Source organism: Nilaparvata lugens, chromosome 7 (assembly GCF_014356525.2).
Source record: "Nilaparvata lugens isolate BPH chromosome 7, ASM1435652v1, whole genome shotgun sequence".
Lineage (NCBI taxonomy): Eukaryota > Metazoa > Arthropoda > Insecta > Hemiptera > Delphacidae > Nilaparvata > Nilaparvata lugens.
In genome coordinates this window covers 63,510,927-63,526,957 of record NC_052510.1, presented here as the reverse complement: position 1 = coordinate 63,526,957, position 16,031 = coordinate 63,510,927, and the positions used below count along the sequence as shown (strand labels likewise).

The window sequence follows — 16,031 nt, the reverse complement described above, 5'->3', positions numbered from 1 at the left end:
TCTATCTCTAGGTCCATTACGGTATTTTAATCTTACTCATTTTTTTTAACACCAGATCGTAAGTTGCATTTTGTTTGTTCAACACATGAATATGGAGGTATTTGAATCTGAACCTAGATCTGAGTCTCTCACTCTGTTCATCCCACTCTTCTATGATATCCACCCTCTCTCGCAAATGAGTCTCTATTACCTTCTGTCCCACTTTTATTATTATTTTCACTCCCAAAAATGCAATCTTTTGTACCGTAACACTCACACACACACACACACACACACACACACACTCAACACACAGAAGAGTGTTTATTCTATTTCGTTGCTCCACCCGCCATCACAACATGTTGAGGCTTGGTCCACCACACATCATGTTATAGTGAGGTCCACGTTATAATGGCAACATCTGATTAACATTGATGTTGCTATCCTTGTCTACCACATCGTCCACTGCAACTACACCCTCCACATTATAATGGCAGAGTTTGATTAAAATTGGTGTTTCTATCCTCGTCTATCATTTGACAAAGCCGATAGCACCATTCTTTTCTAGCTCCGCAAAGTGGCCAGATCGTTTTTCAACAATGTAGAAATATGATTAATTAAACAGAATATTTTATCTCAATTATTACAATTTATTATTGGATATTTGAAAAATATTTTTTCCCAGGAGATGAAATATTATTGACTAGCAGGTAAACAGTACTCCGCAATTAAAAACTTGTCTTACTGAAATCTTGAAGAATTCTAAATAGGCCTATAACCATCCTCGATAAATTAAGAATCTATATGCAAAATTGAATATAGCCACTGATATCAAAAAATCAGTGGTTTTTTGACAATTTCTTAGTCTTTTTCATTCAATATGAATAATTACCACAATATCAACTTCTCAGCTACACAAAAACTATATGCAAAATTCGAAGTTAATCAGTCCAATAGTTGAGACTTGGTGATTCGTGAATTTCCTATCCCGTACGTGTATAAGCCAAGAATTTCCTTCATTATGTTATATATAGATTATTTTAAAAAAGAATGAACAGTTAATACTACATCAGATATACTGGTATCAGATATCCTCTATAGAAGGCAGTGTAAAGGCAGAGAATCAGAAACACTGTTCTCTTATCCTTTTTCACTGCCATTATAACGTGGACATCACTATGAATGTTTAAATATAGATGAATTATTGTAAAGATGTGTCTAGAGATTTAAGTATGTTTCGGGATACAAAATACTGTAGCACTCCTCATAAAAGATTAAATGTATAAATGTAGAGAAATAGCCTATTATTTTAAATATACAATCTATATATATAAATGCGAAATGGCACTCACTGACTGACTGACTGACTGACTGACTGACTCACTCACTCACTCACTCACTCACTCGCATAACTAAAAATCTACCGGACCAAAAACGTTCAAATTTGGTAGGTATGTTCAGTTGGCCCTTTAGAGGCGCACTAAGAAATCTTTTGGCAATATTTTAACTCTAAGGGTTGTTTTAAAGGGTTTAAAGTTCGTCTTTTAGCATGTATATTCTTCTTCTTCCAATCTCTTAATTATAATTGAAATTTCCATATCATATGTTACTATGGAACTATAATCTAGATAGAGTACCTCTTCGAAACAGTTGTTAACTGGCAACTAAATTAATAATTTTGTCAGGTTGGCATTAAGTTGAGTTGACTTTGTTAGGTTGGCACCAAGTTGAAGATTTAAATGCATTTATCGCGGAAAAATTGATTGGGCACTGCTACTTCAATCCTGCGAATATTATATTACTAGCCGTCAGGCTCGCTTCGCTCGCCATATCCGCTTAGCCAGACGTTTAGTCTGGACCCCCGACTGGATTGTCCTAGCATATGATAAAAATGCTCAAATGAAAAATGCAGGCGAGCGAAGCGAGCCTGCTGATCTCATTCTTGGACGATCCAGTCGGCCGCCCCCTGGCTAGACGGGTATGGCGAGCGAAGCGAGCCTGACGGCTAGTAGATATATAGATAGATTGTGTATATAGATTCAAGTATGTATAGATATAGAGTACAGCAGCACACCTCAAACAGATGCAATCTACCTCAGAGTATTATTATAATAGAGTGACCTTGCACGAGATCAAAATAATAATATTGGAAGAACCACTCCTAACTGACTGCCGGACTCAATGCAACAACCCGTTATGCAGAAAGAAGAAGAAGAAGAAGACAGGAGGAGAAGAAGAAGAAGAAGAAGAAGAAGAAGAAGAAGAAGAAGAAGAAGAAGAAGAAGAGAAGAAGAAGAAGAAGAAGAAGAAGACAGGAGGAGAAGAAGAAGAAGAAGTGTGAGGATAAGAAGGAGGAGTGGAGGAATAAGGTCAGTAGCATAAAACGATGTGGCATCTGACATTCAACTACACGCATATCATTTATTTTCGCGTTTCAATCCGTCAAATGTTGTTCAAATATTATAAAGACATGAATAATACACTGTTACAATTACATCATAATTCTCCATTAAACTGGTCGAGTTTATGTGTATGCAACAGTTAGCTGAATGTATGCTGTACCGTATGTGCTACAGTCGTGGGAGAACTGTGACTAAATCTGTGACTACACCCGGTTGCAAAAAAGTCCATAAACTTTTAATCCCGATTCAATTCCACGAGAACCAATCAGAGAAGCCTTCTTCCCAGAAACCCCTTCTTTGATTGGTTATCGTGGAATTGATTGTTGATTAAAATGCAACAGGGTTAAATCTGTGCCTCTTACACCTGGGTGCACAAAAGCCCATCAACTTTTAATCCCGATTAAATTCCACGAGAACCAATCAGAGAAGCCTTCTTCCCAGAAAACCCTTCTTTGATTGGTTATCGTGGAATTGATTCATGATTAAAATTCAACAGGGTTTTGTGCAACCGGGTCTCACAATGAATAGTAATTTATGGACGGTATGAGCAGCCTATCTTAAGTTGCGTACAGACTTATGTGCCACGAACACACGCATTTCGCTTATCATCAACTGATGTTATACTATTATATCTGTATTTGTTCAGAAACAGTAACATACATATATAATAAGCAAAGCTGATATTCATAAGTATCAGCTGATGAGGAGCAGCATACGCGTGTTCGTGGTGGATAAATCTGTACGCAGCTTTACAGCTCGCTTTACGTCTCATCTTGAGTACATATCAGACTCAAAATAAAAATGATGAAGCCATAAATTATAGAGGAGGCCATACAAATCCATTGACCAATAATAATAATAATATCGTGTGACGTGGCTGGCTGAGGTCTGGTGTCAGAGTTTTCAGGTCGCAACTGATCAATTTCAGGGCTTCTGACATGACCTGACGACTGCTTTTTAGGCAGCCGGGACCGACGGTTAACGTGTCCATCCGAAACACGGGAGTGGCCCGAGATAAATATCTTGCCCGGGCCGGGAATTGAACCCGGGCCTCTGAATCATAAAGCCAGCATCTGATCCACTCGACTACGGCCACTCCCAATTGACCAATTACAACTGTGGTTTCAACAAACTTTAGATTTCCTAACAACCAAAATGTGAAATGAAAATTATGAAGCCATAAATTATAGAGGAGACAAATATACCTAGAATACAATGTGTTCTATAGTGAGGTCCACTTCATAATGTCAGTGGAGAAAGATAGGAGAAAAACGTTGCCGATCCTCTGTCTTGTCAATGCCTTCTATAGACTGTAGCTGATACGGTAGGCCTACAGGCTTATTGATTAACGGTTCATTCTCGTTTCAAATATTCGATTATATTTTAGTAAGCAATAATTTCGTAATGAATTTTCATAATTAAGATTAAATATTTTATTGATTAATTATTAATTCTACATTGTTAAAAGCCGATCTGGCAACAGAGCAAAGCAAGAAAGAGATAGCGCTATCCGCTTTTTTGAATGATAGACAAGGATAGCAATACCATTGCTAATCAAACACTGCCATTATAACGTGGACCTCACTGTAGACGAGACCTCACCATTATAAGGTAGGTCTCACGTTGGAGGAGACGATACAAATACATTGACCAATCACTACTGTACTACTGATTTTATTTCAACAAACTTTGAATTTAATAAAAACACAAATATGTTGTCAAATTCTACACATTTTTATTCGGTACACGACCATGGTTTCGTGACCACACCGGTCACATTTTCAAGTTGACTCAGTCGAATTTTTACTTTGCTTGCCCTATTACCATAGGTAAGGAAAGTAATGCTTTCCGAAAAAATTTAAGGTACCCCAATTACTCAATAATTTCTATACGTTTCAAGGTCCCCTGAGTCCGAAAAATGGTTTTTGTGTATTGGTGTGTGTGTGTGTGTGTGTGTGTGTGTGTGTGTGTGTGTGTGTGTGTGTGTGTGTGTGTGTGTGTGTGTGTGTGTGTGTGTGTGTGTGTGTGTGTGTGTGTGTGTGTGTATGTGTGTGTGTGTGTGTGTGAGTGTATGTGCGTCTCTGTACACGATATCTCATCTCCCAGTTAACGGAATGACTTGAAATTTGGAACGTAAGGTCCTTACAATATAAGGATCCGACACGAACAATTTCGATCAAATGCAATCCAAGATGGCGGCTAAAATGGTGAAAATGTTGTCAAAAACAGGGGTTTTCGCGATTTTCTCGAAAACGGCTCCAACGATTTCGATCAAATTCATACCTAAAATAGTCATTGATAAGCTATATCAACTGCCACAAGTCTCATATCTGTAAAAATTTCAGGAGCTCCGCCCCATCTATGCAAAGTTTAATTTGAGATTCCCAATTATCAGGCTTCAGATACAATTTGAACAAGAAATTTCGAGTGTAGAAGATTGAGCATAAAAATCTCTACAATTAATGTTCAGTAGCACTTTCACCTAAAATTGAAAATAAGCTCGAAATTCGAGAAAATAAGATTATTCAATTTCAAACTGTTGGCAACTGTTGATTCCATTAAATCATTCACTATGAAGAGATAGCATACGTCGTGTGTTCCCAGCGTTATTGTCCTGTCACCAGCTGGCTCAGATCTTTGAATAGTAGTAGACTTGAGATGCGCGGGAACACTAGCGTCAGGTGATCAATTTTCATAACGGCAAGGAAAGTTGTGTGAGTGCGCCACACCAGATTTTCAAACTTTGAATTCCCAAGCAACCGAATCTGATGACGTAAGAGAGCCAAATCCACCCCCCTGTCCACAACATGATTTTCGATTGCGTTCTATTTCCACGAGAAAGGTGTGAAAAGGGGGCAGATAATTATGGGGTAGAGGTGTTGAAGATTACCCTTCACATGTTATTCCTTCAAACAGATTCACTCTTCAGTCGTATAGCTAGATAAAAGTAGTGTGGAAAGATATAACTTGCGTATCTCCATTATTACATACATGTATCTGTATCACTTAGCAAGATCTGTATAGATATATATGTGTTCTGGAAAATACCTTCAGGCTCCAGTACTAGACTCCTTCCAGTTCTAGACGTGTACACGGTAACGATCGCCTGACCAATCTTTTTTCGGGCCTGATTTGAAACTAATGGTGCCGAATCTACCTGTTCACAACCGTGAGCCACATGTCGGGGAGTCTACTTTGTGTAATTCGTGTTCAAATGTGTGAGAAATCACACAGCATCATGTATCAAGGATACACTGGTCTTAGCTCACAGTCTTAGCACAGAAAGCGTTCTTGAAACCCAATGAGGTTCTAGATTGTACTATTGTTTAATATTCATTAGTTTAATATTTTTTGTAAAATAACATCATAGTACCCTTTTAAAGAATTTTTTGAGAAGAAATTAAGTAGCAATAATTATTATTAAACGAAAATCCAAATTACATGCTGTAATTCACCCCGAAGACTTCTGCTACTGAAAATATTGACATCAGGGTATACAGCTAGATGGAAATTCCCGGGCTGAAAAATAATTTTTAAATAGTAGCGCACATCGAATTTCCATCTAGCTGTTTACCCTGTTGTCAATATTTGCAGTAGCAGAAGTCTTCGGGGTGATTTACAGCATTTAATTTGGATTTTCGTTTAATAATAATTATTCATTAATTAGCATTTGAACAAATGCAACTTCCAATTTATTTCCATTTGTAGAATATATTATCTTGCAACATTGGTACAGTTCATGAAATATATCCGATGAACCATGAGATTATTCTAATATGAATTAATTGATTATTGTGAAAATAATTAAGGACTAAATATTTTGTGAAGTGAACAACTACAAGACTTAACCTATTTCGGACTATGTGTAACCTTATCTGAGTTTGGGAGAGGAATAGCACAAGGTCGCCTTATTTTTTCTCTCCCTATCATTCTGATTATGTACTTATTGTATCAATCACTAAAGAATAATAAATGATGAAAAAATAATAATAAATTATCTAGTAACAAAATAATCAATCATTTATCAAAACTTTTAAGTACAAATCAACAACTACATCTCATCAATAAACTGTTGTATGATTTCAGTAACATTTGTCATAGTCAATCCGTCAATATTACTCTTCAGCCATGTTCTGCCAATCTCTCTGACAATCCTCGTGATAAGCGGATTGTAATCGGTTACAATCTTCTTCACCAAATCATTCAAAACATCTCCCACGAGTTTTCCAACGGCGCCCCCTCCAAATAATCCTGACACCGCTACCTGCAAAACAATAGATTCAATAAAAAGAAGCAAATAAGTCAATAAAAAACAATATAAAAACTTGTAGTAACCTTTATTATTAAAAACTTTAAAATATTTTAACGACTAGTTTTGACCATAGGTGATTTTCAAGAAACTATGGTAGTAACTAGTCCTTGAAATATTTTAAAGTTTTTAATAATAAAGGGTACTACAAGTTGTTATATTGTTTTTTATTAATTTGTACAAAAGTATAGCCCATTTTAAATAAATTTAGATGCTTCAAAAACAAACTCAAGCTGCGTTTACATCAAAGCTACAGTATCAACATTTTGTTAATGTTATCAACTAAAATGTTAACAACTTAATCCTTATAGATTCCATTAGATTGAACATATCTTATCATACACATGATGAACATATGTGTTTGTCGAGTTCCGTTCAATCTAATAGAATTTATAAGCCTTGCTGAGTTATTAACATTTTGTTACAGTAATAATTTGGTGTCAACGCAGCTTAAATTGAATATTCTAAAATATGATGTATTCATTCATAAAATTTATGTTTTATTCATTATGTTTATAACTTATTTTATTTTGCAAATAAATTTATATTGAGGATCAGTTTAACGAGAGCAAATGTGGAACAGTTTTGGAAATCTTCAAGATAAGAGTTTTACAGGAAAAAGTAATAAAAAATGTGATTCGTTTTGAACTATTTTTGACGACACTGCAGTCTAATTTTTGAATAATAGTTACTAAAAACTAGTACCATAGAGAAACAATAGCGTAAGTAGATATCCCATGGTATAGGGCGTTTATGTCGCAACTTTTACTGTTACCTCAAGCCTATTATTGTCGATTACTGTAGATTTTTACTGTTTTGTTGGGGTGAGAGTGTATGAATGGCACAATATGAGAGACTACCAGCGTCACACAGCTTCACAGGAAAGAACTACGTGGACTATCGGCTTGAGTTAACATTGAAAATTGCGACATAAACGCCCTATACCATTGGATATCTACTTATGCTATTGTTTCTCTATGCTAGTACTCACGTTTGGAGCGCTTTCGGATTTTTAAAATCCATTTTCTACACCCATTTTTAAAAATCCGAAAGCGCTTCACACGTGAGTACTAGTTTTTAATAGCTATTATTCAAAAATTAAATTTTAGTGTCGTCAGAAATAGTTCAAAACGAATTATTAACTTGCAGTTCGTCATGGATAGTGGAATAGATGAAAAAATGTAACTATGGTACTTACTTTAACATCTCCCACATCGTATTTTAAATGTAAATCTTTCACTTTCAAGAGCGTGCTGTCGTTTTCAGTCACCTCAATGACTGTCATCATGTTTATATCATCCAGAGAGATCCTGTTGAAAATATTATTTTGAAGCATTCAGTAGAATTGAGAATCAAGAATTTTATCCATTTCTGATACCGTAGGCTAAAAATAATGTCTAATAATAATAGTTTCTAAAAAAAGCATTCAGTAGAATTGAGAATCAAGAATTTTATCCATTACTGATACCGTAGGCTATAAATAATGTCTAATAATAATAGTTTCTAAACTAATAATACTTTCAATTTTATTCATATCTGTTTCATAATAATGACATCGAGTTGTTATGGATTGAATTGATAAAAACCCATGCGTTTACTCAAGAACTGATTTATTGAATCAAAATATCCATATAATAAACATTTGAATGAATTGAAAGAAAAATATCATAGTCATAGTGAAGTTGTGTTTCTTTTCTGGCTCAAAATTTTGCAAAATTACTCAAACATTTCCAATTTATAGAGATTTGAGTGAAATATTTTTGTTTTTTATCAGTTTTTAAATATCAAAATTCAAAATTTTTAGTTTAGTCATTAGTTTTGGAGTGGAAATTGGACTTTTTGAAGTGAAAGTGTAATCTTAACCTTATTCTTTTTTGAAACATTTATTTGTAAAAATTTGGGAGAAGACAGTTTAGGGCTATGCCTGTTGTCTTCTCCCAATCATATTATATTTATTATAATTATGGTTTGTAATTGTCAATAAAATGAATAAATAAATAAAAACAAAACTTCAGAAAACAGAAATGAATAAAATACTAATAGAAGCAGCAGCTATCATCGTCAGAATTCATGGCTTTATTATTCATGATTATTATAGTAAGATTCACGTTATTATAGCAGTATTTGATTGGCAATATGGTATTGCTATCCTTGTCTATCATTCAACAAAGCGGATAGCGCTATCTCTTTCTCGCTTTGCAACAGAGCCAGATCGTCTCTAACAATGTAGAATATTGATAAATAATTTAAAAAAAATTTCATCTTAATTATGAAAATGCATTATTAAATTATTGAAAAATATAATTTCTTGCTTAATAAAATATAATTGATTAGGTATTTTAAACGAGAATGAACAGTTTAATATTACATCAATAAACTTGTATCAGCTACCGTCTATAGAAGACATTGACAATAAGAAGAGGATCGGCTACGTTTTTCTCCTATCTTTCTTCACTGCCATTATAACGTGGACCTCAGTATAGTGCACAGTATAGTATTCATCATTGAATGTAAATGTAATAAATGTAAATATTGTAGTTATTTACAAAAATATTTCTATTATTACTCACCTAAAATCCCCTTCACCAGTAATGTACACTTGTTCAATAAGATACAAATCCAAAGCATATTTGCCCATCATATGGAACAGGTTCATGGTTACATTACAACCAATGAAATAAGTTTCATTCTCTCTCACTGTGTGAGTTTTTATGCGAGTTGATGATGCATCTAGTACCTGAGATTCCTCCATGGATCCACTAACTCTGGAAATAATTAGAAATTACATTTGAAAAAGACTGTTACTTCCATGATAGAATGAGCAGGTTATTGTGTTTTCTATTTAATATATTTCAATTTTTAATTTAAAAATTACTTTTCAGATCATCATAGAGGTGTTAGAGAGGTTTTGAAATAGTCGGTCATGCCTCATAGAACCAATAGATTTGTGAGGGGAGATATTTTTATAGAGTGAAATTCTTTATTCTTTATTGATTGATACAATAAGTACATCCTCAAAATGATAGGGAGAGAAAAAATAAGGTAACTTGTGCTATTCCTCTCCCAAATTTAGATAAGGTTGCACATAGTCAGAAATAGGTCAAGACTTGTTCACTTCACAAAATTTTCAGTCCTTGATTATTTTCACAAAGTAGGTTCTTAAATTTAGATGCTTCAAAACCAAACATTGAAGAAATATTACACATTTTGGTCTCTAAAATAGGAAATAATCACAAATTGAAGAAATTTTGAAGAAGGACCGAAAAAACAAACTTAGTTCACAGGTAAATAAATTTACAGATTAGTGCTCTCTGTTTAATATCTTTGAAATTTTAATTTGAAAATTACTTTTCGAATCGTTTAGAGGCGGTAGAGATTTTCCAAATAATCACTCATGACACTTCTAGGCCTCAAAGAGCCAATAGGTTTGTGAGGGAAGATATTTTTCTATAGTGAGGTCTACGTTATAATGACAGTATTCGATCAACTTTGATGTTGCTAACCTTGTCTATCATTCGACAAAACAGGTAGTACTATCCTTTTCTTGCTCCGCAACGATGCCAAATCTGTTTTTAACAATTTAGAAATATAATTAATTAAGGCAGAGAGCATGCAACGCTCTTCTTCCATCTTCATCCACTGCCATTATAAAGTGGACCTCACTATAGAGTGAAGCTATGAGTCAAGAGTTTAGTATTAATATGGATATAATTGCTAACAGTTCTTCAAGTTTAGTCATAGAATGAACAATCTTATTGTATAGTTTTCTCTGCATGAGTCATCAGAAGAAATCAGCAACAATAGAAACAAAAAATACAAGTGGTATTCTGTAATACAAGAGACGATATTTCTTGACGAGATTCTTTTAATACAAGAGACGAGAGAAATTGACTCAGGTCGAGAAGAGACTCGACTCTAGTCGAGAGCATGTGTTTTCAAATGGTGACAGTCGCGGAGACTAGAACCGACTGGTCTGAGTGTCACCATTTGGAAACACATGCTCTCCACTAGAGTCGAGTCTCTTCTCGACCTGAGTCGCGTAAGTGTGAGTTGAGCCAAACTGTGCTATTTTTCTTAAACTCTGTCCTATTTGTCTTAAACCCTGTCCTATTTGTCTTAAACTCTGTCCTATTTGTCTAAAACTCTGTCCTATTTGTCTTAAACCCTGTCCTATTTGTCTTAAACTCTGTCCTATTTGTCTAAAACTCTGTCATATTTGTCTTAAACTTCGTCCTATTCGTATTTCAGACATTGTCTTATCTGTGGTAATATTAATACTCTTCATTAAAGCAATCATACAAGACGTTGATAATACTGTATCAATGAATTTCATCAAAGACAATTATGAATGGCTTTTCTTAGGCACATAATATGCACCATACACACGTTTAACGCTAATCTTGGTTTACATGAAGATTTTATGGTCGCATTTATTATAGTTTCTTCCATTCCTGGTTTAAACCGGGTTTAAAAAGCAGATTTATCTCTGTTTAAACATAGATTATGCATGAGGCTCTTGATGGTTTATTCTTTTTCTTTAAAAGGCCCCATACACTGGGGAACTTGGATCAGCGAACTTGGTTCTTAAGAACCAAGTTCCCTAGTGTATGTGGAAAATTGGCGAACCGTGAACCAAATTCGTGACGAACTTGGTCTTCAATCTGGATTAAGAACTTTGTTCGGTTTGTCCGCCAGGATGATATATTCTATCTATATATATTCAATATATTTTCTTCCCACAGCAGCTGCAAACTTTGAAACACTCATCTGTAGACCCCGAAAGACACTGAAGTAACGAACGGTTGTTCGCTCTCCCCACTACAGTGTGTGGGCAAATCCTTCGCACAAACTTGGTTCTCCGACCCAAGTTAGCCGATCCAAGTTCCCTAGTGTATGGGGCCCTTAAGTTTTGTTGAATTATTAACCAATAATTCAAAATTGCACAACTTATAGAAAAGTACCACATTTATAATATACTCCTCTACATGGGGTTTCTATTAAATGAGCTATTGATTTAAATAATTCATATTGAATAAGAAGACTAAGAAATTGTCAAACACCGCAGATTTATTGAAAGTTAGAAACTTTCTAACTTCAACTTCTAATAAATCTGTGGTTTATTGAAAGTTAGAAACTTTCTAACTTTAACTTCTAATAATCTGTGGTTTTTGACAATTTCTTAGTTTTCTTACTTAATATAAATAATTACCACAATATCAACTTCTCAACTACACAAAAAATAATTCATCATCTTTAGGCCTATATTTTTTTATTTAAAAAACATCAATCAAAATCATATTTTTGTATGATAGTAGTAGCCTACTTACCGTATTAATTTATTATTCATTTTCAGGTCTGTGGATGGAACAGTATAAGGATCATTATTATCCAGCATTGATTTTATTTTGTCGGCCAGTTTATTAAGAAGGGTATCCAAGTCAACATCGTCTCCACTATCACGGTCCTGTTTACCTGAATTTATGAGAATATTTTGAAAATATTCAATCACTTTTTTGTTAAATAGAGCGTGTATTGAATGTAATATTTTATAGGCTAATATAAACGTCATAAAATATTTATTTATTCGGTTCATTCCTTTATTCATTCATTTATACAATAAGTACCTACATTATCAAAATGAGGGAGAGGAAAAATAAGATAACCTTGTGCTATTCCTCTCCCAAATTTAGATAACACATAGTCCGAAATGGGTTTGAGTCTTGTAGTTCTTCAATTCACAGAATTTTTAGTCTTCAGGTATTTTCACAAAGTATATTTACAAATTTAGATGCTTCAAAACTAAACATTATAATAAATATGTCACATTATTATAACTGAAATAGGAAATATTCTTGCTCTGTAGTCAATAGAAACGCAGTTTACACTGGAACCTGGTTGCACAAAAGGATGTTCAATTTTAACTATGATTAAGTGCCATGAGAACCAATCGGAGAAGCCTTTTTTGGAAAGAAGGCTTTTCTGATTAGTTCTTGTGGCATTCAATAATTATTCACGATCAAAATTTAACAGCCTTTTGTGCAATAGAGTCTTGCTCAAATGTGTGAAATAAAGCATGCTACGCTATAAGTCAATAATATATTTTCTTATTTTCATTTATTTTTCTTAGCACTACAGCCCAATATGAGCTTTGGCCGCCTCCACTACAGCTCTCCACGCTTCTCGGTCCTCTGTCATTCGTCTCCACTCTTTACATCCCATTTTTTGGAGATTGTCTCGCACTTCATCCTCCCACCTTATTCTCTGTCTTCCTCAAATAATCTTCCTTATTCTTTGTCTTAAAAATTAGTATTAAACTAAAAAAACATTTGAATGTATAACAGGCCTCTGGAACTCCTCATCAATTTCCATCTATATTATGATAACCTACAGTAAAAATGCAAATGTAGTCCAGTTGATTAGGTACTTACTTATAGCACTCCCCTCTTGATCGACAATTTTAATTTTAGTGACACAGCTTACTATTGAAACTATCACAGTAACCATCAGTAAAAATATAACAAATGCTTCCATTTTCCAAATTAATTTGAAAAAGTGTAACAAAATTCTCTTTTAAATAGACGATTTGTAATTCACATTGTAGAATAATTATAAAATTGACACAAAATTAGAATCAGAAATGATGATCACTGTTGTTGAACTGTGATCAACTGTGTAGAAATATGAAGGTTTCAAGGCACTTGAATGATAAGATATCCCACTCGTCAATACCGTACATTGTGAATGTGTATTTTGGATGAATGAATAACACTTGAACCCAGTTTTAAAAACTATTTAATTGATATGAGTAGACTTCTATATTACAATAAAGCCTTTAATATTTACTTTATTATACACTAGCAGGTAACCCGTGCTCAGCAAGGGTCTGATTAAAAACTTGCCAATCTAAATATTACTTTTTGCTATTTAAAAGGAAATCTCGTTGTCACAGTGAGTGATTGATTATTGGAAAAAATCTGACTCCTAGTCGTTCTTCTTAATAGCAAAAGGTGATTCTATGATAAGCAGTTTCATGATGGAAAAAACATTGAAGCAATCTTGAAACTTGGCGTGCTCGAATCTTGAAGAATATAAAATAGACCAAGAACCAACCTCGATAAATTAAGAATTTATATGCAAAAATTTTAATTTATCAGTCAGTCCATTATGAGCCGATTCTTCCCTTTATTATCATAATTATTATAGACTAGCCGTCAGGCTCGCTTCGCTCGCCATATCCGTCTAGCCAGGGGGCTCCGCCCCCTGGACCCCCAACTGGATCGTCCAAAAATTAGATCAGCGGGCTCGCTTCGCTCGCCTGCATGTAGACTTCAGCGGAACCTCTGTACCGAATTTGAACGTATTATGTCATTTTGATCTCGAAAAACACCTGTTACTATATCGGCGTATCTTTGGCAAACAAAATTCTTCCACCTCAGCTAAACCTGTGTACTGAATTTTTTTAAATATATTTCCATCAATTATTGAAAAAGGTGAGGAAACGCAGAAAAGCTGAGAAAACGCTAATTTTGGCTAATTGGATAAATTGGTATTTAGGAGGTCCTGGATAAATGCATTTCAATCTTCAACTTGTTGGTGCCAACCTAACAAAGTCAACTCAACTTAATGCCAAGCTGACAAAATTTTTAATTTAGTTACCAGAACAACAACTGTTTCGAAGAGGTACTCTCTCTAGATTATTGTTCTATATTAACATATATGGTATGGACATTTCAATTATGATTTCAAGATATTGGAATAAGAAGAATATACATGCTAGAAGAACTTTGAACCCTTAAAACCCACCCTTAGAGTTAAAATATCGCCAAAAGATTTCTTAGTGCGCCTCTAAAGGGCCAACTGAACATGCCTATCAAATTTGAACATTTTAAGTTCTGCGAGTGAGTGAGTCAGTCAGTCAGTGAGTGAGTGCCATTTCGCTTTTATATAATATATAGATTACCGTAAAAGAGACTATGTACATGTTCCCTTTGTCTTTATATGTGATATAGTAGGTAGTCTAATAATATGTAGTAAAATATAATTAGTTTCAATAAATGTTGTAAATTGATGAAGATCCATTGTTTACTAAATCACTATTTATTGCAATATGATATTTATTCTTAGAATGTATTCACTCAGGGCTACTTAATATTTTATTTATAAAATAACATTATAGTACCCTTTTCTGTGTTTTTAATCTGTTATTTTATATTAAAAACTTTTCAAAAAAGGGTAGCTTACTATGATGCTATTTTATAAATGGTATTTATTATACATTAACAAAATGAATTAACAATGATTAGAAGATTCACTTCAAAAGGGTAGTTTAATTTTTAATTTTTATGTTATATAAAAATAGGAATGATACCCTTAAGGGATAGGCGTGTAGTACATTTCTTCATTGCCAGTTATTTAGACAGTAAAGTAATTAGGCCTATAATATTATTTATTTATTAAAATTTCATCGGTACAACACCAATTTTACATAAAAATAACATAGAAAAACGGATACCAGCAAAAATATATATTAATAATATATATATATTATTATATCTCAATATTATTGAGAGATTATTTCTTCAAAATAGCATACCTATTCTATCCATATTAGGTACTGTACCTAACAGAAACTCTTTCAATTAAACAATGGGGGAATTTTCTTTAGAAATATATTAAGCAGTATTCAGGATATATATGTAGCCTATTTGAGAAATATAATTATTATTGTCACAGGGACTGCGTGTAGGCTACCTACGGTATCTATTTTTTAAACTCTACATAAATAGTCGTTAAATATGGTAGAATATAAAGAATACTATTTATTTGATTTGAGTGAACCAGGCGGTAGATAATTGAATAATAAATGTTTAAAAAATTTATAAAACAATTATTAATATAAAAGCTTCTGCGTATCATGCTAAGTGGAGGTTCTAATGAGAAAAAGGAGTCTGAGACAAATTGGAGGTCAGATATGTAGGAATAGATGCCGTAGTTTCATCATCTCTTCTGTTTACATTTTTTTATCCAAATTCCAATTTAGGGTTCATATCCAACGGTTTTGAAAAAATACAAGCTTATTGTGTTGAGGATTATAGGTGCTACCAAAAAATAATTAATTTTCAGTAGGTGCCTTGAAATAAAAAAACAACGTTTTTTGGATGGTTGATGTTTTATAACACCTTTTAATTTTTGGGATTTATAAGTAGGTGATACAACAATCACTTTCATTTAAAATTCCCACCGTTTGACAGGGCGCTTAATCCAGGAGTAGAGAGTGTTTGGTGCCTATGCTGAAAATAGCATTTTACCAAAATAAACTCTCTCCCTATCCCTCCTGTTTC

General features: G+C 33.7%; 1 protein-coding gene across 1 annotated transcript; it reads right to left on the bottom strand.

Annotated features, from left to right (window-relative positions):
* Positions 1 to 6,383: 6,383 nt before the first annotated feature.
* On the bottom strand, positions 6,384 to 13,392 carry LOC111064437. The gene is made up of 5 exons (XM_039433377.1): positions 13,119 to 13,392; positions 12,018 to 12,162; positions 9,261 to 9,455; positions 7,889 to 8,000; positions 6,384 to 6,645 (listed from the first exon to the last, which is right to left on the bottom strand). The coding sequence occupies exons 1-5, from the start codon at positions 13,219 to 13,221 to the stop codon at positions 6,433 to 6,435; spliced, it is 768 nt and encodes a 255-aa protein (XP_039289311.1). The 5' UTR covers positions 13,222 to 13,392; the 3' UTR covers positions 6,384 to 6,432.
* Positions 13,393 to 16,031: the final 2,639 nt, after the last annotated feature.

Excerpts from the sequence above, each read along its gene's own strand:
- LOC111064437 (XM_039433377.1), bottom strand. The coding sequence starts at position 13,221 with ATGGAAGCATTTGTTATATTTTTACTGATGGTTACTGTGATAGTTTCA. Across the intron at positions 9,456-12,017 it reads ATGAATAATAAATTAATACG|AGTTAGTGGATCCATGGAGG; the intron begins GTAAGTAGGCTA and ends AATTATTTCCAG. Across the intron at positions 8,001-9,260 it reads ACTGGTGAAGGGGATTTTAG|GATCTCTCTGGATGATATAA; the intron begins GTGAGTAATAAT and ends TATTTTCAACAG.